Source organism: Takifugu flavidus, chromosome 1 (assembly GCF_003711565.1).
Source record: "Takifugu flavidus isolate HTHZ2018 chromosome 1, ASM371156v2, whole genome shotgun sequence".
In the NCBI taxonomy this organism is placed as follows: domain Eukaryota; kingdom Metazoa; phylum Chordata; class Actinopteri; order Tetraodontiformes; family Tetraodontidae; genus Takifugu; species Takifugu flavidus.
This window is the reverse complement of record NC_079520.1, coordinates 17097872-17120730: the sequence shown is the minus strand read 5'-3', so window position 1 is coordinate 17120730 and position 22859 is coordinate 17097872. Positions and strand designations below refer to the sequence as shown.

The 22859-nt window shown below is 43.6% G+C and overlaps 3 protein-coding genes across 5 annotated transcripts; 1 reads left to right on the top strand and 2 right to left on the bottom strand.

Moving 5' to 3' along the window:
* Nucleotides 1-441: 441 nt before the first annotated feature.
* Nucleotides 442-8104, bottom strand: LOC130519246 (major facilitator superfamily domain-containing protein 1-like). The gene is made up of 12 exons (XM_057022898.1): nt 3906-8104; nt 3715-3824; nt 3577-3632; nt 3354-3497; nt 3113-3271; nt 2928-3043; nt 2721-2821; nt 2456-2567; nt 2234-2371; nt 1564-1703; nt 1387-1498; nt 442-1309 (listed from the first exon to the last, which is right to left on the bottom strand). Exons 1-12 carry the CDS (start codon nt 4041-4043, stop codon nt 1190-1192), a joined length of 1446 nt encoding a protein of 481 aa, XP_056878878.1. The 5' UTR covers nt 4044-8104; the 3' UTR covers nt 442-1189.
* Nucleotides 8105-15958: 7854 nt separating this feature from the next.
* On the bottom strand, nt 15959-19960 carry mfsd1l (major facilitator superfamily domain containing 1-like). Its single transcript, XM_057021704.1, has 13 exons — nt 19724-19960; nt 19237-19337; nt 19043-19152; nt 18904-18959; nt 18673-18816; nt 18439-18597; nt 18250-18365; nt 17940-18040; nt 17614-17725; nt 17407-17544; nt 16851-16990; nt 16650-16761; nt 15959-16576 (listed from the first exon to the last, which is right to left on the bottom strand). Exons 1-13 carry the CDS (start codon nt 19743-19745, stop codon nt 16439-16441), a joined length of 1449 nt encoding a protein of 482 aa, XP_056877684.1. The 5' UTR covers nt 19746-19960; the 3' UTR covers nt 15959-16438.
* Nucleotides 19961-20486: 526 nt separating this feature from the next.
* On the top strand, nt 20487-22858 carry LOC130519954 (probable crossover junction endonuclease EME2). Of its 3 annotated transcripts, none has more exons than XM_057024894.1 (8): nt 20487-21000; nt 21184-21305; nt 21449-21541; nt 21623-21747; nt 21854-21935; nt 22030-22145; nt 22220-22409; nt 22503-22858. In XM_057024894.1, exons 1-8 carry the CDS (start codon nt 20574-20576, stop codon nt 22656-22658), a joined length of 1311 nt encoding a protein of 436 aa, XP_056880874.1. In that variant the 5' UTR covers nt 20487-20573; the 3' UTR covers nt 22659-22858. The 3 variants fall into 3 exon arrangements, with proteins under 3 accessions (XP_056880874.1, XP_056880402.1, XP_056879825.1); XM_057024422.1 differs by having other exon boundaries at nt 20489-21000; nt 21446-21541; nt 21857-21935; XM_057023845.1 differs by having other exon boundaries at nt 20490-21000; nt 21446-21541.
* The last annotated feature ends 1 nt before the right edge of the window (nt 22859 follows it).

Sequence of the window (22859 nt, the reverse complement as noted above, 5' to 3'; positions counted from 1 at the left end):
GTGTGTGTGTGTGTGTGTGTGTGTGTGTGGCAGGCAGGTAAAGGACTAACTCCAACCACAACCCGTTAAGAAGATTAAGTAAGTATATTTTTAGGGTTTATCTTCATGGTAAACAGGATGTAAGCTCAAGGATGTCTGTATCAGATGCCCTTCTCTTAATTCCTTGACATTCACCAAGAATCTTTCCACATTTATATTTACTCAGTGAATGTCAGTTTAAGCCGAAGCTGTGAACTTTACCTTGAATATTGAAGAGTCCACCAGATGAATGCAATGGCCTAATATTCAGCATTCTTCCCCAATCCTTTGACTACAAATACTAAATTGATTGTTATAGTCCTTTTGTATGTTATCCAGGGCACATTAGTATTTTGAATAACACTAAAGGGATATTTTAAGTAAAGCTTGATTATCGATTAATTATTCAGACAAGTTGCCCTTCAGGTTATTTTTATTGTGTGCTTCAGAGCTAGATACATTTCTCAAATATTCACAACAAAAAAAACCAACTGTGTCCATTGGAACTGAGCCAAGTCGTTAATTAATGACACCCACATTCATTTGAATACCAGCAGTCAAATGAAAGGCAAATATGTTTACACAGCTAAGTCAACATGTTACGTGTGTTTCTTGTCATTTGAGTTCACCAGACATGAGCAAATAAGCATGGAAAGAGCTCCACCTACTGATTTAAATGTGCTAACATCGAGTTAAGTGGTATATTTCAATGGTTTTTGCTGCTTTGTATGTTGTCTAAATGCAGAATATGCAGCATTTCACAATTATCTGAGCTACATATGTTAAGCCCACTTAAGTCACCTCAGGTATTTTGAAGCTGCAGGGTCACTGCTGATAATGAGCTCGCAACATGCTAACTTGCAACAGGGAAAGGTGAATTTAGAGAGATGATTAAAAACTGCAAACTCAAAAAACTTTCCCCCTCACAATTTTCCACATAAATTAGAATAAGAACCATTCGGATAGGTTTATAATTTTGTTCTAAAGCCAACAATCGTGTCTTTCTCTGGCGATTGAGCCCATTATTTGGAATTTTCTATATTTAATTATTTTTAAAGCAGTTGGACACATCCGCCAAAATATAATTCAATATTATGTTATTCAAGTTTTGTTTTTTCTAAAAAGAGAGGGATCAGAGGAATCAGAGGGAGTGAGCAGGGATGAGAGGATTTCACTTCATTGGAGATCTGATTGACATTTCTTGAGCGTCCCATTTGTGGCTCAGTGACTCTCTGTCGTCGTCTTCCTCCGTCTGCTTCGAGCTTTTCCTCGTCTTGTTCAGGATCCCGTCCTGGGGAAGGAGAGTCGTCAGCACAATGGCTGCTGCTGATGCATTAAACAGAGGACAGAGTGTGTCTGCAGCCTCACCTGTCTGTGGTCGGAGATGTTGAGCAGCACTGAGGTGATGATGCAGCAGATGTTGTTGAATAACAAGTAGATCATCATCCACTGCCAACGCCACAATGGAATTTTTGCCTTACTGGATAAAAGACTGCACGTCAGCGAGTGTGTGACAGAAAGTTTGGCCCTTCAAGGTACATTTACCCGTTTTTGGTACCCAAGATGGATCCGATTATCAGATTAGATATCCCAGTTCCAGCCACGGACACGGCCCCTGTCACACCGATGGCGGTTCCCAGAGTGGCCCGAGGCACCACCAAGGCGATGGATGGCCACGTGCTCACCTGGAGTAAAGCACAGACTTGTTACTACACCCTAAACAGCTCCACACAGCGGGACTGGCTGAAAAAACCTTTTCAGTTAAATTCACACCAATCTTTCTCACCACATGCACGAGGCAGCCAACTTGTGTCCCCTCATTTTTACAGTTCCATAAATATTTACTGATGATATTACGATATTTTGTGCTGGGCTAGCTGGCTTTGATATATGCCACAGCATGAAAACCATTTTAGGTACACAAATAGCTTAAGAGCCCAAAGTAGAGCCACCGTGGATGTGGTTCGGGTATCTTGTCAGAATGCCTCCCAGGCATGTCCATCCAGGAGAGCACCCCAGGGCAGACATAGGAACACCCTAGGAACTCCTTTAAGGAGCCGCTGGAAGTGGCTGGGGAGAGGAGCGTCTGGGTTTCGCTACTGAAGCTCTTACCCCTGCGACCCCGGACGTGAATAGCAGGTGTAAGATGGTCATACATTAACCGACATTTCTTTGTAGTTAATTCAATGCTACATTCAAATGGATCCAAACTCACAGCAACAAAAGAGTAGGTCAGTCCCAGCCATAGAGTGGAGATGAGAGGAGAGACGTTGGTGAAGGCCAAAATGGCTGACACGGGCAGCGTGAGGATGGTGCAGGCCAGCAGAATGATACCCCGCAGACCCACAAAGTCCTGGAACGAGCACAATGGCAGAGCTCAAAGGTGAGCTCCTCCACTCATAATAATCCACAAAGGCAAACAAGTCTGTATTCTTACTATGAGACAACCTGCAACAGTTGTGAAAACCAGTGCAGTGATATAAATAGTTCCGGCAACATTGGCTGCCTCCTCCTGACTGTAGCCGCTGAACTTATCAAGGATAAACTTACTGGGGGAGAGACAGAAGATTGTCATAATTACAGCAGTGCATAACATGGAAAATCTGACTGAGCGTCTGTGATCTATGTGGCATGAGCCCAGACAGCAGCTAGGATATTCCCTGCATGAGAGTTCAGCAGTTGGCACATGTTGACAGACATACCTGGCATCAGCAACGAGGGGTAAAATGATGTTGTAAAAAAAGGTGATGCTGAGAGTTAGCAGGTAGTATCTCAGTGGCAGGAGCTTCACGTCCTGAATCCTCTACAGAGGAAGAGGGAGAGTAACCTTTAGGAGTGGAAAAATCTAAATGGCATCTGGTATCAAGCTTAGTGCCGAACAACATATATGCATGAGTAGAGAACCATACTATTTTGCTAGACTCCTCTTTGATGATCCTATCAAGACCCAACTGCTTGATCCCCATCTGGTCCAAGAATCCAACTATGAGGGCAGTTCCAAAGGCAAAAACACACAGCAAAGCACCTGCAAATCAAAGCCTCGTGTGTGAATCTCCACGTGTCTCTACTCCGTCAGGACCCGTGGCAGACCTACCGCCCCAGAGTATCCACTGGAGACCATATGTTTGTTCAAAATGATGAGTGATGAAGAAATTCAGGACGGAACCCAAACGAGAGAAACCTATGGTCACCCCGAAGGCCATGCCCATCTCCTTGCCTTTGAACCAGAAAGCTGTAATGCGATCCTGCAAAACTGAGTAGGATGCAGAGAATGGAGTGAAAAGGTCCTCTGAGGCGACGCTGGTTTATGATTTTGAACGTGTTTGCTTTCTTACCAACTACAGATCCGCTGCCCGCTCCGAGGATCAGTCGGCCTGCGAGCATCAGTGGCAGCAGGTAGGGAGTCCCATTGAAGTGGGAACCCAGTGCAAACAGTGCTGAGCCCAAAATACACAGAATGGAGAACAGATATATTCCAACTGCAGAGGTGGGGAAAAAAATCAAAGTTATGATCAAATCGGCATCATAGATTTGTAAATAACACACCCACAAACTTACAAAAGTTTCCGAATTTATCGATCAGGAACCCAGACATGAGCGTCACCACCACACTCCTGATGAGAAGACCCAGAAAACATGTAAGACACTCGCCAAATCCTCTTATGAGGAAGGAAGCGTCTGCGTGCGAGAACTTACGCCCAGGAATGGACAGCAAAAAGCAGATTGTACTGCTGGGGGGTCATGCCCATGCCCAGGACACAGTCGACTGTCCCGTTGACCTCCGTTGCATTGGGACAGGTCAGGTTCTGAGGAGAGACAGCATCATGTAAAATGATCGATAAATACTGATCAATAGGGCCTGTAGGCTACTGCCTGCCCTTCCTTACCCCCTGGAACTGATCCTGCAACACACTGGGGATGTCATAGCAAAAGAAGGACCCAAACGTCTGCAGACAGTTGAAGAGCAGCACCACAAAGCGATAATAGCCTGTAAATGGAATGAGAATGAGGAGGAGATCATTCATTTCATCCAAACACACTTTTTATAAAGTAATTATAATCATTCTGCATCATATGAGAACTCCCTTCTTTTTGTAATAAACCACCTTATTGCAGTACACGAAAAAAAACCTTTTTTTTTAATCAAAAAGGAAATCATCAGTAAGCAACCAACTGACTCTTCAAAGAGCTTCGGGACAAATTTAACCTCCGTGCATGAACGATTACATTGACCTTTTTTTTGTAGTGACAACACTGCAGAAATGGAAGAAAAGTTGAAAAAAAGGGAAACTTTTTTTTTTAAACGTTTGTGCATGTACAAATGCAAGATGTGAATCAAGCACACAGGAGGATTTAGGACAGGATACCACCTGTGAGGGTGAAGTTTTGATCACCCGCGCTGTTCGTTCACCAGACTCAGAGTAACAACTGGAGTTCCTTGCAAGGGAGAGTCGAGCAGCAGTTCAAGCTTCCTCTGTCAACTCTGCTCGTCTGCTGCTCGCTCACCTCTTTTATTGGTGCAAACAGAATGGGTGTCTAAACAGGATCTCATAACTCATTGTCTTCTGACATCTTCTCCCATCTTAACGAACTTCTCTAATCTTGACCAACAGGATACATCTGGGTGCTGGGCTTGGTTGGAAGCAGCTTCAGCACTTTTACAAAACACTCTCATGTTCTTCTTTTCCTGTCAACATTCCTCAAACACTCAAAATCTACATACAATAGCATTTAAAGATAATACTAATAACAACAATAACAATAATTCTTCTCACACACCTTTATGCTAACGCCCGGATCACATACACTCACCGGCCACTTTATTAAGTAGACCTGTTTAGTGGCTTGTTATCACAGAGCTAATCCACCAATCACATGGTGGACACTGCATTTAGGCACGGAGACGTGGTCAAGACAACTGGCGGAAGTTCAAAAAGAGCACCAAAAAGGGAAATAAAGGGGGACTGAAGTGACTGGTTGTTGGTGCCCGACAGGCTGGTCTGAGGGATGGTCCAAAAGGAGGAAAATATCCAGTAAGCAGCAGTTGTGTGGATGAAAATCTTGAAATAATAAATAAATCTTGATGTGAGAGGTCAAAGAACACTGCTTCCAGATTATGGAAAGGCAACAGTAACTCAAATAACCAACCAGAGAATGCAGAATAGCATCTCTGAACACACAATATGTCAAACCTTGAAGAAGCAGAAAACCACACCATAGGCCTCACATGTGAGCTATGAACAGCAAAGTGTGGCTACAATTTTGCATAGACTCACTAAAATTTGACAATAGATGACTGGAAAAATTGAAGAATTAAGGCAGTGCTTAAGGCAAAACTGGGTTCCAACATTTTACTACTTGATAAAGTGGCTGGTGATTGCATAATTTTTGTTGCTGGATTCTACACATAATACATTAACCCTGCATGTCATTATAAACTGTCTGGCCAAAAAGGTTTCCGTTGGATTTACTACATGGGAGCAACTACATGGGAGCCTGTTATTAGATAATTACTCCCTGGGAGATGATCTTTCAGCTGGTAACAAGTTATTTAACCTCACCTGATGCAATGATTAGCTTCTCATTTCTCATTGACGTCCGTCAAGCAGAGAAGACATACAGTATAAGGAGACTGAAGAAACTACTAAAATTGGGTTAAGAACTGTCCAAAACCCGAATAACAACTGGGAACCATCATCTTCGAGGAAGAAATGTGGGCGGAATAAGATCCCTGAACGAATGTGGCCGGCGATCACTTGAATATCTGCTGAAGTCAAATTGTGGAAAAACAACAGTAGAACTCAGGGCCACTAATCAGTGAGACTCATTAGAGAAAAGGGTGTCACGTTGCTGGGAACCCAAAGATTGTGCTAGACCATTGGAAGGTCAAATGGTCTGATGAGTCCAGATTTGCCCAGTTCCTGAGTGATGGGATCCCCGGGGTAAAGAGGGAGGCAGATGCAGTGGTCACGCCTCGTGCCGACTGTACCAGCCATGATCTGGGGTTGCTGCAGTTGATCTGGTCCAGGTTCAGCAACACACACACAGCATGGAGCCAGCGCCTGCCCTAATCACTACTAGGGGCACTCCAACAAGATATTCGACCGTGGGACTTTTAGGTGGGGGCGGGTGGTGCATGTGGCCACTCAAATGGAGCTTTTTCTTTATTTAACTTTTGATGTCAGCCTTTAACAACAGACAGATTAGGAGCTACTACAGTATATGGTGTCACGTCTTCCCAACATACATTACTTTACTTAATGAGTCACTACTGTGCATCAAACATGTGAGCACTTATGCACCTGAGAGCTGCATTTAACATCTCTGAGAAGGAAAAGAAAAAAACAAGACAAGGTGCAACTCAAAGTTCTTTACATACCCCCCCTCAAAAAAACTGTAAACTCATCAAAACACACATTACAAAATAAATACATGCAGTTATTATGAAGACATAATGTAATAATATCGTTACCTTTCTCTACGAGCGGCCTGAGCAAGATGGACGACATTGTTGAACCTGGGATTCACATGTTTCCCGGATACTCCACCATACTTACGGAGAGGAAGATGTAAAGCAAGCCTGTCATCTCCTGACAGGTGTTCTGCTCCACTCGGTATTTATGTAGAGCTGACAGCCAATAATAACCAATCACAGCACCGCGTCTCCTCTGAGGGGTGGTGCAGAGCCAGCGGGAGCAGGACAGTTGTGCGGAGGATGACAGAGCTGTGTCTTTTTATTCAGAAACAGCACAATAGTGGCAGCAAATATGAATTCAATTAACAATTCTTAATTGCTGTAATTTTTGGTAATCCTTTTGTAGCTCCAACACCCTTTCACCTCTCGAGCTCCAGGGTCCCCTCAGTAACTGACCTTAGTGTTCTGGCTAGTGCAAACACATGTAAATTACCATTTATAAAATTGCGTGAACACTACCAGGCCCTAAAGCGCCTTATTAAAATGTACAATGAGGGTAAGCTGTATGCAGATAGTTGTTCCCAAACCTGCAGGCACGATCTAATGTTTGCTGTCACTATGCTAACATGTTAAAGGAACATGCGTTTGCATCCTGGCACCGCGTAGATGACATCCTTATTTAAACTCTGTCAGACATTTTAAACAAGCTTACTTCAATAACCCCGTCAAGGTGATGTAACACGTACATTAGTGTCTCAATTGTAGAATAAGAAATTTAAGTGTCTGTTCTTGAGATTTCAGACATTATTAACATGTAACTTATCTCTGAAAGATTGCTTCAAAACAAAGATACAAAGATACTAAGGCTGTATTCTTGTGCACAATGATCCCAATCTGCCAAAATCAAAAAAATCTGGATGTCACAGAAACATCCTGAAACATTTTGGTCAGTGAGGTGACATATTTGAATGTTTACAGGATATATTTATAGTATTAGTTAGACTTGAAGAGCCTCTGAGCGTAACCGCAAATTATTATAGTGTATGCTGTGTTTCACCATTTGTCATTTACTTTGGGCCAATGTCATCCTGATATGCTGAACACGTTTAAAATATTTAATCATTCTGACTATGCACATCCCCATCAGCTGTTCTGTACAAGCCTGGCACTTGTCAAGTTAGCTTTTTGCTATTGTAATGCTATTTTGCCCATATAAAGGATTTCTGGTGTGAGAAGGATTATTGTTATTGTTGTTATTAGTATTATCTTTAAATGCTAATGTATGTAGACTTTGAGTGTTTGAGGAATGTTGATAGGAAAGGAAGAACATGAGAGTGTCGTAAAAGTGCTGAAGCTGCTTACTATCAAGCCAGCACTCAGATGTATCCTGTTGGTCAGGATTAGAGAAGTTTGTAAAGATGTCAGAAGACAATGAATTACGAGATCCTGTTTAGACACCCATTCTGTTTGCCCCAATAAAAGAGGTGAGCGAGCAGCAGACGAACGGAGTTGACAGAGGAAGCTTGAACTGCTGCTCGGCTCCCCCTTTGCAAAGGACTCCAGTTGTTTGCGTGGTTGCTCTGAGTCTAGTGAACGAACAGCGCGGGTGATCAAAACTTCATCCTCACAAAATTTGGTCCTTCGAGCCGGATCCCAAGACCTGGAGAGGAGCGCCGTGGGACGACCGAACGCCGCCGAAGTCTGTGCACAGCCGGAGTCAAAAAGACGTCCGAATCGAAAGACCTTTCATCACGAGTTGACGGAAGGCCGGTCTTCGTCCCTCCCAGGGCAACCATCTCCAGTGACGGGAAAAAGGCACCAAAACAACTCAGAGAGAAACCATAGAAGCAACGGAGTGAGTATAAAACACAAAAAGCGCTACACGGAATATACCGCGGTATTACCTGCCTGGTCATCAGGAGAGAGGCAGAGGCAAGATACACCCGCCTCCTCGGAGGTAGAAGCTTGGTGTATACTCTCCTGATTAAAAAAGAGGGGTTATAAGGCCACGGCGGAGGGACTGAACTAGATATCCTGTAGGGATTGAGGGTTGTTCAGTCGGGAGATCAGGCGTCTCCATTCAAATACATAAAAACTGATAAATAAAGTGCAAACATGGGCAACCAACATTCCACAAAAGGTGCTGAATTCGAAATCCCAGCATCATGTAAACACATGGAAGACAAATATCCAGGTTCATGCTCATATGTTCAGCTGTGGATGACTAAGTTCGATTGGGGATGGTAACTTAGACAGGCCAGGCAATATTATAAAATTAAAAGAAGATTTAATAGAATATGGAAAGAAGCATCCAAAAGTAAATGTGGGGTTGACACAATGTCACCTCTGGCTCACTGAATCAAAATATAGAAGAGAAAAAACAAAATCAAGAAAAAGAGAAACCCAGCAAGTCCTCATGTGCGTTAATGGCAAGAAATGGGGCACTGTTAGAGGAGATTGGGTCCCAGTGGATCCAGCCACTCAACAACCATGGCAGCCTGACAGCCAAGAACTAAATGACAGACTTGACAGACTGTACGAGCGCATGCGAACTACTTTTACCAGACGAGCTGACTACAGCGCCATTACGGCCACAAGACAAAAGACTGACGAAAGTTTTGAAGACTATAGCATGAGAATGAAAGATGTGTTCCGGAAAAATAGTGGAATTCCGTATGCGGAAGATCCAGAAGGTCCCTACCAACAGCAGTTAAAGCAAGCTATACATGGGGGATCAAAATCAGAGATAAAAACCTGGGTAGAGAGACAGTTAGTTGATTTCGGAATTTGTAACCTAGGCCGCTATGAACAACATGCTATGCATGCTGAAAGACAATGCCAAAAAAGTAAGAATCAGTTAACAGGCATGTTTTTCAATGCCAATCCTTTCCCAAGCCGAGGCCGAGGGCGTGGGCGAGGCCGAGGCGGAAGGGGAGGAGGAGGCAATTCCCGTGAAAATGATCAGTGTCATTATTGTAAAAATTTTGGACACTGGGAACGTGATTGCAGAAAGAAACAACGTGACCAGAGATACAATAGAGGACAGCAGCAAGGTTCTAATCCACCTCAACAATGACTAGAACTGGAAAAAGATGTCACAAAAATTAAAACAAATCAAGGCACAAAATTTGACCAATTTGAAAAAGAAGACCTAGAAGATGTTTTAGATTTAGAAACCATCTTCCTGTTTGCTGAAGGCAAACCAGAAATACAACTGACCGTGTTAGGCAATTCTTTAACATTTTTAGTAGACATGGGTGCAGGTAAATCAGTAATTAGAGATCCAATAGCTCTAAAGCCAACTTCTACACAGATTTTTGTGAGATCAGCAAATGGTCTCGTAACTAAAGAAAGAATGTCAGTTCCTGTAGATGTTTGTGACCCTGTAAGTGGAATCACACTTAAAGCTCCTTTCGTGATCTCCACCACATGTCCCGTAAATCTGTTAGGAAGAGATCTTATCTCTCAGCTTCAGTTGATGATTCGCACCACAGCCGAAGGGATGTGGTCTGTAGATAGAATGGTTGATTTGTGGGTAAGAGAAGGAGAGATGTGCAGTAAATACTGGTCACTCAACATTCCTGAAAAACAGCCCCCTCCATTCTCTGACCCAATCACTATGTTATATGGTAAAGCTCTGTCATACTTACAGCCTGAAGCCCAGCTCAATCAAGCTGACCTGCATGTAACCATGCACGTGGAGCGCATTGGTGAGATCTGTAAATCAGACTCACACGGCACATCAAGCTATGCAGAGAAGTTTGCTAAACTCAAAGATCCACAAATGATTGTAATTATGCATCTATATGTGTGTGGTCAGACAGCTGTCTGCACGGCAGGAAGCCTTTCCGCCGAAGCAGCAGCGCTATTCAAAGTGTCAGGTTCTGTACCACATGTTTCTATTGCTAAACCGCTTAAGAAAAGATGGCAAGACTTGGGATGTGACGTAAAACACTGGAGCAGCCTGCCCTATAGGCCTAAGGGTGAGGTTGATTTTAATGATCAGTTCCAGGTGTGGCGTATTCCCCTTAAAACATGGTTGCTGACACATCCAGCAACGCACCTTACAGATCAGAGTTCATGAGAAGAAGACATCTTCCTCACGCAGGAGGAAGAGGAGAAGCTGAAAGAGCTTCCCCCTGAATTATGGTCGGAAGGACCTGCAGATGTAGGTCTTATAAAAGGATCAGAACCTGTAAAAATAATCCCTAAATCAGATTATAGACCATTTCAGAGGCAATATCCCCTTAAGACTGATGCACAGGAGGGTATTGTTCCGATATTTAACTCACTGCTTAAAGCAGGAGTCATCAGAGAGTGTCCTGAATCACCTGTAAATACACCCCTATTTCCAGTAAGGAAGTCACCACCATCTACCGGCTGGCGGATGGTGCAGGACCTGCAAGCTGTAAACGCTGCAGTGGTCCCTAGGTCTCCCTTAGTCGCAGATCCATACACTCTGCTGAATGACTTAAACCCTGAACATCAGTGGTACACGGTGATAGATGTATCCAATGCATTTTTCTCTGTACCAGTACATCCAGACAGCCAGTTTTGGTTTGCATTTACGTTTCAAGGACGGAGGTACACCTGGACAAGGTTACCTCAGGGCTACTGTGAGAGTCCCACAATCTTCTCTCAAGTAATGATGTCATCATTAGCTAAGTTTAAACCTCCGTGTGGAAGTCAAATCCTCGTCTACGTGGATGACATCCTCATGGCGTCAAAAACAGAGGGAGATTGTTTCAGACACGCTAGCATGCTACACTGGCTAGCCTCTCAGGGCCATAAAATAAGCAAAAGCAAACTGCAACTGGTGAAGCAGGAAGTGGTTTATTTGGGCCATGTTTTGACACATAATGGAAGAGCTATTCTTGAGTCGAGGAAAACAGCAGTACTTGATGCTCCAAAACCAAAAACAAAGAAGCAGATGATGTCATTCTTAGGACTAGTGAATTTTTGCAGATCATGGATCTTAGATTATGCGAAAATAACTGCCCCTTTACAAGCATTGATGTATGATAATCCCTTAGCAATGACTGATGTGTTAACATGGACCCCTGAAGCTGAAGAAGCATTTGTGTACATAAAACAGGCCCTTGTAAGTGCTGGAGTGTTAAAGCTGCCAGACTATCAGAAGCCTTTTGAGCAGGTCGTGGATTGCAAGGGTGACTTTATGACTTCAGTTTTATTGCAGAAGCACGGAGATAAGAGGCAGCCAGTGGCCTAACTACCCACAAGCTAGATCCCGTAGCTTGTGCACTCCCACCATGCGTTAAAGCAGTGGTGGCAGCATCTGAGGCAGTAAAAGCCTCCGCAGGAGTGGTGCTATATCATGAGCTAACTTTGCTAGTTCCACATGCAGTGTCAATACTGCTGCTACAAAGTAAGATAGCATTCCTGTCGCCCGCACGTCATCTTTCCTGCATGGCAGTGTTGCTGTCTCAGCCGAATCTGACGATTCGCGCTGCACAACCTTAAACCCAGCGACGCTGCTACCCACCGCAGAAGAGGGACACCAGCACAACTGCCTGGATGAGGTCTCCATTACGGTCCTGCCGCGACCAGATCTTAGTGATGTCGCGTTGACTACAGGACGGATACTCTTTGTGGATGGATCATCGAGAAAGGATGACTGTGGACGCACTAGAACTGCCTATGCAGTAGTCACAGCAACTGAGGTGGTGGAGGCGAAATCACTTCCCTCCTCCTATTCTGCTCAAGCTGCAGAACTTGTCGCACTCACACGTGCCTGTGAACTAAGCAAAGGACAAGATGTTACCATTTACACAGATAGTCAATATGCATTTTCCACGTTGTTTGTGTTTGCTCAACAATGGAATTTAAGAGGGATGAAAACTTCGACGGGCAAACCGGTCATGCATGCAGAACTGTTAAAAAAGTTATTAGCTGCAGTACAGCAGCCACGTAAAATAGCTGTATGTAAATGCACTGCACACACTAACAACACAGACGCAGTCTCACAAGGCAATGCCTTTGCTGACAGAGCCGCAAGGCTGCAGCAAATAACAACACACTTCTTGATAATGGTGAGGAAAATGAACCTGCAGATAATGATATTCTAAAAGAAATGCAACAAAGTGCTCCAGAAAAGGAAAAGGCCACGTGGAAGAAGCGAGGAGCCAAACTGGATGATAAAGGACTATTAACCATAGGAAACAAACCAATCCTTCCCCGAAATATGCATAAATGGGCAGCATTAGTGAGCCATGGGCCATGCCATGTCTCAACAGGAGGGATGGTACAGATGGTTAATGAACATTATTACACTATAGGACTTCATACATACTCAAAAAATTTTTTGTTCACAATGTGCTATTTGTGTAAAACACAGCCCACAGGGAGCCCTTAAGGCCCCTGCAGGCACTACACCATTACCAAATCATCCATTTCACACAGTTTTTCTAGATTTTATTCAGCTAACACCATGTGAAGGTAAACAATATTGTCTAGTAGTGTTAGATGGATTTACTAGGTGGGTGGAAATTTTCCCCACGGCAAAAGCAGATGCACTGACAGTGGCAAAAGTCCTATGTAGAGAAATCATTCCCAGGTTTGGCATCCCGAAGGTCATCTGGAGCGACAATGGAAGCCATTTTGTAAATGAGATAGTGAAAACTGTAGGAGTAACTTTGGACATTGATTTGAAGAATCACTGCGCATACCACCCTCAGAGTGCAGGGTTGGTTGAAAGAGTCAATGGTACTATTAAGAACAGACTGAAGAAGTGTATGGACGAGACAGGAAAGAACTGGATGTTTTGTCTCGACCTGGTGAAATTATGGATGCACATAACACCACACAAGAAAACAGGCATCACACCCTTTGAAGCATTATATGGGCGGCCTTATTGCCTACCATACTTTGCAACAACAAATGAGTTAGCACATGTTGAGGAAACAATAGCAGATTATCTGAAAAAAGTGTTACTCAACCGAAGTGTGAATACTGTAAATGTTCTGCCTAGTCCTGTGTCTTCCACAGATTCCACCCCCCAGGAACCCATTCAACCGGGCGACTACGTGTGGGTGAAGAAGTTTGTGCGGAAGAGGTGGAACACGCCTAGATGGGAAGGTCCTTATCAAGTACAGCTGACCACAAAGACTGCAGTTCGAGTGGATGGGAAACTGTCGTGGATACACCTTTCCCATTGTAAGAAACAGAAAATTCTTCCAGGTGAAGGCGAGGGAGCAGTGGCGGACTGTCCGTAAACGGCTGACGGCCTGTATAGGTCCAGCAACGGCTGAACCCCGTCGGAACCTGTGAAGAAGCTCTAAAAGGAAATGAAGTTGTTCTTCCTAATTGTGGTGAGTGCTGTGACGGCAGGACTCGTGAGTTTTGGTCTTTGGAACTTCCGACAGGAGGGAGGTAATCAGGGACAGAAAGATGCTCTGAGACAGGATGAGAGCTACGCGCGCGCTAAACGCACCGTAGTTAGCCACTTAGGACATTCATGGTTAGAACAAGATCCAGAGTCCCCACACATTTATGGTTTGAATACATGGTGGCGCTATGCTAATTTCACAGCTCGGACACAGAATCATTCTCGTTGTTATGTTTGTTCTATGCTACCAGTTTCTGTGCATACACCGCGAATAACTGCTGAACCAATGACAGGGAGTGAAGGACAGTGCTTTGTCCACATAGGGCTAAGCCGTGACCCGAACTTCACAATCAAGTTGTTGGATGGAACGTGGTTCACTCGCAGTAATTGCACCCAAAAGCCACTACGGACAATGGCAGGGAAAGCCAATAGATTCAGATTCCCTGTGCTAGGTGCGATAAATCACACATACTGTTATGCACGGAGTGGTGGTAGAGATTTGGGGTCATTACACAAGGATGTCTGTAAAGTTGTTTATACGTCATGCACACTGGGAATCAGTGATGATGTGAAGTTAAACTATATAACTGATCGGTATTATCGGGAAACGTGTCTACAGCAACATAAAAGTTCCGAGCAATGCGAACAGGAGTGTATTGATGACCCCCGGCACTTCTGTGGTTACTTTACCTTAGATGAATCAACACAGATGTGTCCAGAAGGTTATAACTGTACATGTAACTATCCCACATTCACGCCAGAAGACGAAGGTACGCAATTAGTGGATAAGGGATGGTGGTTATGTGGACACAATGCGTATGCACACCTACCAGCAAACTGGTCAGGAGTGTGTGCTCCTGTACATCTCAAGGATCACACAATTATAATCTATGCCAACAACACCGAGAACATAGCACAGAAGCGTTTTAAACGAGATTTGAATGAATACGAGTTCAAACCACACGACTCAGTGTGGGGCACAGATGTACCACAAGAGTTTAAACACTGGACAGATGGACAAAAGGTCTCCATTAGCCTTTTTCCGTGGGTAGGAGTGGCAAAGAACATATTGAGATTGGAAACGGTTGATTATAGGCTGAAAGTGTTTACTAATTTGACAAAAGTTGCTCTCGCAGGAGTCAAGGAAGAAATGACAGCGCTAAGACTGATGACCATGCAGAATAGGATGGCCTTAGATCTGATAACGGCCCCCCAGGGAGGAGTTGTGGCAATGGTAGGAGATTACTGTTGTACGTTCATCCCAGAGAATGATGCGGATGGTCACCTGATAGATAGCGCATTGAGAAATTTAACTAAGCTACAGAGAGCTATGATTGACGATGGTAGTCCTCCACCAGATTGGCTTACAAAAATGCTGTCGGGGTGGAGGGAACTACTGTTCAAGATAGGAATAATGATAGGGATAGTACTGCTAGTATTAGCCATACTAGCTTGTTGTGTAGTACCTCTTGTCCGGGGTTGCATTGGCCGGCTCGTGGGATCAGTTGTTACTAGTACTTTGCTGCAGGTGGAAGAACAATCTCTACTGGACGACGATGAAGAGGAATCGGAAGAAGAATGGATCAATGTAATACAAGATGTAAAAGAAATGTTCAAGATGTCTTAAGCTGTACACATGTTGAATTCTGAGTGTAAGAAATGTGTTTCTAGGAAAATGACGTAATGCATTGAAATTTCATGAAAATGTAAAGATGTAATACTGATGATGAAAATCTAGACGCATTTAACGATAAACAGGAGGGAAATGTGAGAAGGATTATTGTTATTGTTGTTATTAGTATTATCTTTAAATGCTAATGTATGTAGACTTTGAGTGTTTGAGGAATGTTGATAGGAAAGGAAGAACATGAGAGTGTCGTAAAAGTGCTGAAGCTGCTTACTATCAAGCTCAGCACTCAGATGTATCCTGTTGGTCAGGATTAGAGAAGTTTGTAAAGATGTCAGAAGACAATGAGTTATGAGATCCTGTTTAGACACCCATTCTGTTTGCACCAATAAAAGAGGTGAGCGAGCAGCAGACGAACGGAGTTGACAGAGGAAGCTTGAACTGCTGCTCGGCCCCCCCTTTGCAAAGGACTCCAGTTGTTTGCGTGGTTGCTCTGAGTCTGGTGAACGAACAGCGCGGGTGATCAAAACTTCATCCTCACACTGGTCAGACATTTTTGGTATATTACATTGTGTGAGTTTTAAGTTTATGGTACTTACTAAGACACTTGGGAGGTAATGTTGAGGAACACAGGAAAGTCTAAAATAGTTTTCATTTTTAGTTTTTTCCCCCCAAATATTTGTTGATAAGAGAAAGTAAAAAAAAAAAAAAGAAAGAAAGAACAAAAACCCTAAAATGTGATAGAAGGTACGATGAACAAGTCAGTGGAGAACAACGGAATTACCTACAGTATTTAGGTCTACTGTAAGATTAATATGGTAGCTTTGTACAAACATTTGTGGCCAATACTGCCTTTGCTTAATTACTGTGAATAATTCAGGTCTTCATGCTTCATTAGACAAGTGACATGACTAAAATGTCTAAAATATTATACATGACACATGATATACATCACATACAAACTGAAACGCCTTGATATGTCATACAAATAAGAAGAAAAAGGTACCTAAAACTCTTAAAGAATAAATAAAATTTAAGAGTTAACAGAATGAGACCTAAACTCTTCATCATCCTCTCTGTGCGGCTCCTCCTCTGCCTCCCTGAGTTGCTCTCTGTCCGAGTCTGTCTGCGCCTGCTCTGACCTTTTCCTGGTCTTGTTCAGGATTCCGCCCTGCAAAAAAAGGAAGACCTCAGCACACGTTGGCTGAGCCGATGCACAGACGAGCTGGCAGCGTCTGCCTCACCTGTCGGTAGTCCGCGATGTTCAGCAGCACGGAGGTGATGATGCAGCAGATGGTGTTGGCCAACATGAAGATCATCATCCTTTGCCAACGCCACAAAGGAATTTTAGTTTCACTGGACAGGAAAAGGAGAAAGTCAAACTCGATCAACAAGGTCTGGAGATCCCACAATTCATTACAATAATAACACTGAATAATTCCGACCTGGACTTGGTGCCCAAAATCTGTCCCACAACCAGGTTGGATATGCCGATTCCCACCATCTGTAGGGAAGTTGCCAGACCCATGGCGGTTCCCAGAGTCGCCTGAGGCACCACCAGGGGAATAGACGGCCACATACTCGCCTGGAGTACACAAACAGGTTCTAATATAATGCAGCTGTATAGCACTTCATTTACATAATGGGAAGATTTTACTGGAGGACATCACTGTTCTTAAAGTTTGTAGTCGTGTGCTTAAAGCTAGCTAGTCATGCTAAACCACAGCTGGTTGGCAAGGAATCATCAGCTACGATAAAATTAAAATTGAAGTATATATGAACTAAGCTTGAACTGAGGACCTGGAGAACAGGGATATTAACCTCTCCAGAGATCTGACCTCTTTCACTAACTTCTAATTTCATGTTATACATATATCTACTCATCATATGCCATAAGGCCAGTGTGCATTCTGCATGATGACTAAGCTTCTACCTGTGTTCATTTAAAAAAGATCTGCCTGAGAAAAGACGTGTCAGACATTCATGGATAAAAAAACTCACAGCAGCAAAGGAGTAGGTGACCCCCAGCCATATGGTGGAGACGAGAGGCGGGACATAGCTAAAGGCCAGGAGACCAAACACAGGCAGCGTGAAGACGGCACAGGCGGAGGCAAAGATGCCCCGAAGGCCTACATAATCCTGAAGCAAACAGGTCATCAGAAACAACATTCTAACGGAGTGGGAACAGAAACAGATTCACACGCTTACTATGAGAATGCCAACACTGGCTGAGAGGACCAGCGAGCTGTCGTAAACTGCTCCGGCGATGTAGGCCGCCTCCTTCTGACTGTAGCCGCTGTACTTGTCCTGAATAAACTTACTAACAGAACAGATCAACACACTTGTTCATTTTAAAGTTACATCATATTTAGGTCTCAAGGCTGCGCTATATTATTTAGTGGGCCCTCGGCCCTTGAAGAGTTCAGTGTGAATATGCATCTGTTAATGTGTGACCAGTTCTAAATGTACATCATGTGTCAATCATAAAGCCATTTCTAGAATGGGAAGTGAGATCTTAGCGTTGATGGCTCTACCTGGCATCTGCGATGAACGGGAAGATTCCATTGTAAAAAAACATGATGGTCAGCACCAGCAGCCAGTATCTTAGTGACAGGAGCTTCACATCCTGGATCCTCTACACACACACACACACACACACACACACAGGCATTATTTGTATTATTGTAACGTTATGTAGAGAGGCACATTAAAAACAATATGACATCATATTATAACCCTTTAGGTCTAGTTAATTTGCCTCACACTTTCTGATACATCTGTACATCAGTCTAAAAAATCAAGACAAGCTAAAATGAGGAAAATAGACCTAGAAAATATACGTACTACTTTGCGGGACTCTTCTTGGATGGCACCATCAAGTCCCAGCTGTTTTATCCCGACCTTGTCCAGAGTACTGACTACAATCGCTGATAAAAAGCCCAGAACACACAGGAAGGCACCTAGAAAAAAAGTGTAGTGGTCCAGGTGATTTTAAGGGCCAGTGTAGCATCATTTACACGTGTGCAGAATTACCGCCCCAGAGTGTCCACTGCATTTCATATTTCTCTTCGAACCTCTGGGTGAGGAAGAAGTTTAGGACAGACCCCAGTCGAGAGAAAGCCAGGGTCAACCCAAAAGCCAGTGCCAGCTCCTTTCCTTTGAACCAGAAGGCTGTGATCCGGTTCTGAACAACTGAAACAGATAAGCAACAGAGTCAGTGATACTGTACTGGATATGAAAACAAGGGTTTTGGTGAGTTGTCCGTACTGGTCAGAGATCCATTTCCTGACCCAAATAGCAGTCGGCCCGTGAGCATCAGAGGCAGCAGATACGGAGTTCCTTTAAAGTGGGACCCCAGTGCAAACAATGATGAGCCCAAAACACACAGAAAGGAGAACAAGAATACTCCAACTGCAGGGGGAAGAACAAGGAATAGGTTCATCAAATGGGATGTTAAAGCAGATGCTAATTTAGCACTTCTAGACCTGAGAGACTTACAGCGGTTTCCTAATTTATCAATAAGAAATCCGGCCAGGATCACTACCAATGCATTCCTGTTGAGAGCATAAATGCAAAAATGATATGCTAAAGTCACTCATCAGCCTCTTACAGTATAGCTATGTGTGTATTTGCATACGTCCAAGCATAGATGGCATAAAGAAGATTGTACTGCTGGGGGGTCATGCCCAGGCCCAGCACGCAGTCTGTTGTCCCATTGATCACTGTTGCGTTGGGACAGGTCAGGTTCTGGAGTGGCAGAATGTTAACAATGGAGTCATGTGGAAACATCAATCCATAGTGATCACTACTAGACAGATGCTGTTTACTTACCCCCTGGAACTGATCCTGCAACACGCTGGGGATGTCAAAGCAGAAGTAGGACCCAAACGTCAGCAAACAGTTAAAGAACAGCACCACAAAGCGATAATAGCCTGTAACAAGACAAATAAAACAATATATCATCGAATAGTAATAAAGACCACGTTATTCCAGTTTAGATCGACTTCGGTTTTTAATATTTCTTTTGTAGCAAAAAGAATAGTCAAATAAATTAATAGATAACAGATGTACACATTAATACTGCAAAAAGCATTTATACTAAGAAGAGAGGGAAAATGAATTACTTATTACTTGCTTATTGTAGTAAACGATAAAACTTTTGTTTTTCATTTTTTCAGAAGAAACGTTAATATAAGTAGAACCTCCAAGAGTTTTAGCAACTTCCCATTTGGTCACATGCGCGACCCCAAAAATCAAAACGCTGAGCGGTTCACACTTAAGACCTTGCAAAATATAAATAGATGAAATATTATTTTACCTTTTTCAGCCGGCTGAGTCATGGTGGCGCGAAAAGGTACGGAGACTTCTTAAAACTAAGCAGTTTACATGCCACAGCGTTGATAAAGTCTTCAGGTTGTTGACATGAGCTTTCTAGCATACCACCAGTTTGCTGACCAGAGTAGATCTATAAACGACAGGGATGGCTTAAAGACTGTATAACGACGCGATCAAATGGTTTGGAACTCTGTGCTGCCTCTTCGGCTTCCGTAGAGCAGTGTCTAAACGTGAAACTAGTCTGATTCTAGTAATTGTTCCCTAGATAAATCACGTCATGTTTGTAAGTAGTCGTATGTGTCCCAGCACAAATTGCTCATTGTATTATGAGGTGTAATCGTACTTGGGACAAACCCCGCAGATGGTATCAACTTGTCTTGTGTCCATCCATCTGGTGACAGCTGCTGTGTCTCTTTGTACCTTCTGCTGTTTGCTTCTAAAAGTAACCCTTTCCAATCTTTCAAAGAATTCAATTCCGAGAAGTAGAAGTAGTCGTAGCAGTGGTAGTCCAAAACTAAAGTTTGAAATTGCAACTTTTAGGTTTTATTGTTGAAACAGCAAAGGTAATCATTTTCACCTTCAAATTTGATTTAAAAAATGTTTTAAGATATTGTTTCAATATTTATAGTTCTCTGTGTTAAAACAATCTGAAAGCTAGGGATCTGACTCTTACTAAAATAAGATGCAAAAGCAAAGTTAAAAGGTGTGACGCTGATGTGGCAGGAACTATCTGCGCGTTTCAACTCTTTTGTCCATCTGCGGACACCGTCGCCGTCATTGGAAGCTTTGTTTTCATGTAGATGTGAGAGTTTTATGGCCTTTGTCGGTCTGAAATGTCAGTGCTGCACAGAGCTGAAGCATGGGACATGTCTGAATCCGAAGAAAGCGACACTCAAATGCAATCAAACGTAACGATTGATGCGAAGAGCGCGACAGAAAATACATCCTTAACGCAGAGTCGGAGCACAGAACACGAACGTCTCCCATCGTCTTCAGTTACAGAAGGACGGACCTCTACTCGACCCGGTGGACCCGTCACTGCGAGTCCTGCACGAAAACGCCGATCAAAGGAAGAGATCGAGGCGGACAGAGAGACAGCCAGGCAGAGGAAGGAGGCGAGGGAGAGACAGAGAGCAGCCAGAGCCCAGGAAAAGGAGCAGAGAAGACAGGAGCAACGGGGGAGGAGAGAGGCCGCAGATAACCTGAAGTCCCTTCGCCCAGAGAACTACCTGAAGAGTCTGACTGTCTGCATAGACCCCGGTATACCAAGCTGCCTTCAACGAGAATTATCAAATAGATATAAGTCTCTATTTCTGTATTTTCAGCTGAATAACACGATGACGAAGGAAAGGCCCAGTGCCATCTGGCCTGGATATGGCTTTCACACAATGAAAACATCATGAAATGATGCTAAAGTTTGACTGTCTGTGCCCTTTAATTTAGCTCTGTTACAACAAGATGGCTCAGACATCTTGCTGGACACTCTGGCTACTCTGGAGTGGAGGTTTGACATCACCCCCCAGCTGATTCCCCGCAGTGTCACCTGGAGTAGAGCTTTGCTGCAGGTAGTTCTCGCTCACATGTAGCGATTCGCCTGACGGTTAAAATGTTAGTCGGGTCATGCAGGAGTCACTAAATGTAATTGTGTGTAGCAATTAATTGTTGTGTGGTTAGTGTTGGTTAATATTTGATGCTTTGTCTTCAGCAGGGAGATGACAAAAGTGACTCTGTGGAGGAAGACCAAGTGGTTCTGGTTCTGGATATGAGTGACTTTATTGAATTAGTTCTTTCCGTGAAGAAGGTATGGCAGATGGATTTTGAAATAAAACCTCTCGGATGCTCTCTTTGGAGCCTTAGTTGTTTTTAATTCTTTCTTTTGCAGCTGCTCAACAGCAGAGAGGACGGGTCAGGTGAGGGCTCTGTCACCAATCCTCTTTTGGAGGGTCTCAACAGGGAGATGAGGAAGGTGGTCATGCTGTTGCTAACGGAGTCTCATCCAGATTACCCGTAAGTGCATACATCCATGTAGTTAATAAATTCTCAGAAACCCATAGTTATTTATTTAATTTTGTCTTTCTTGCACATTCTATGTTCTATTTTTAATCCTTATCAGCAGGACCCACCCTTCTGATGAACAAGAACTATATGAAGCCCTAAACACAACACTGGGGATGGAGAATCCAGACATTGAAGAAGTCTGTTTATTTTGGTTCCCTTCTCTCATAACACCACAGTAGCTCCACAATCCAGATTCATCCATTTTACAGAAAGTTCTTCTGTCCTCCCCAGGTTCTTGTGTACCTCCAAGTCCATAAAAATATGTCAATGGTCTGCCTGGACAACTGGCAGGAGGTCACAACCCATGTGTGTGCTGTAACCAAGGCCTTATCAAAGCGACCTTTTAGGTCAGGGCTGCTCTGGACAGATGAGGTGAATGACCATCAGACATTACCTGTCTCTCGTCTCTTTCTTCCTCCAGACTGCTGACAGAGCGAGCAGAGCTGCCGTTCTGCGTGGAGGGTTCATGGGCCAGTGGAGTTCGTGTGGACAGCGACGGATCAGGGCTGATCCAGGTCTGGCGGAATCAGCTCCAGCAGCTGAATAGAGTCAGCCCTGCTGTGGCCTCTGCTGTGACTGCAGCGTACCCGTCTCCTCAGCTGCTGCTGCAGGTGTGCCAGGCTCATTTATCTCACTTCCGTGATCGTTTGTTACATTTAGGCTCATTAGTTTAAGGTTGTGAATGAACTCTTGCATCGTTTCAGGCATACGGGGGCTTGGCAGCAGAGGCGGACAGAAAGGGGTTGCTGGCTGGGCTCTTGGTCAAAAGCGGAGATAATGAACGGCGCGTAGGGCCAGAGATATCTGCCCGAATCTACCGTTACCTCACAGCCCAGAACCCACAGTTGGTTCTGGACTAATTTGGATGGTTTTCAGTGAAGATGAAACGTGTTTAAAGACATGTAACCACTCAAGTGCTAACAAGGTCGTCTTTACAATCCCAAAATATGCATAGAAATTACAGTGATTGTAGATAATATCGAATTTCTCTTCTGAACTTTATAGATTGTAATATGTAAATATATTGTTGTAACAAATGATATTTTCTAAAAAAAAAGAAC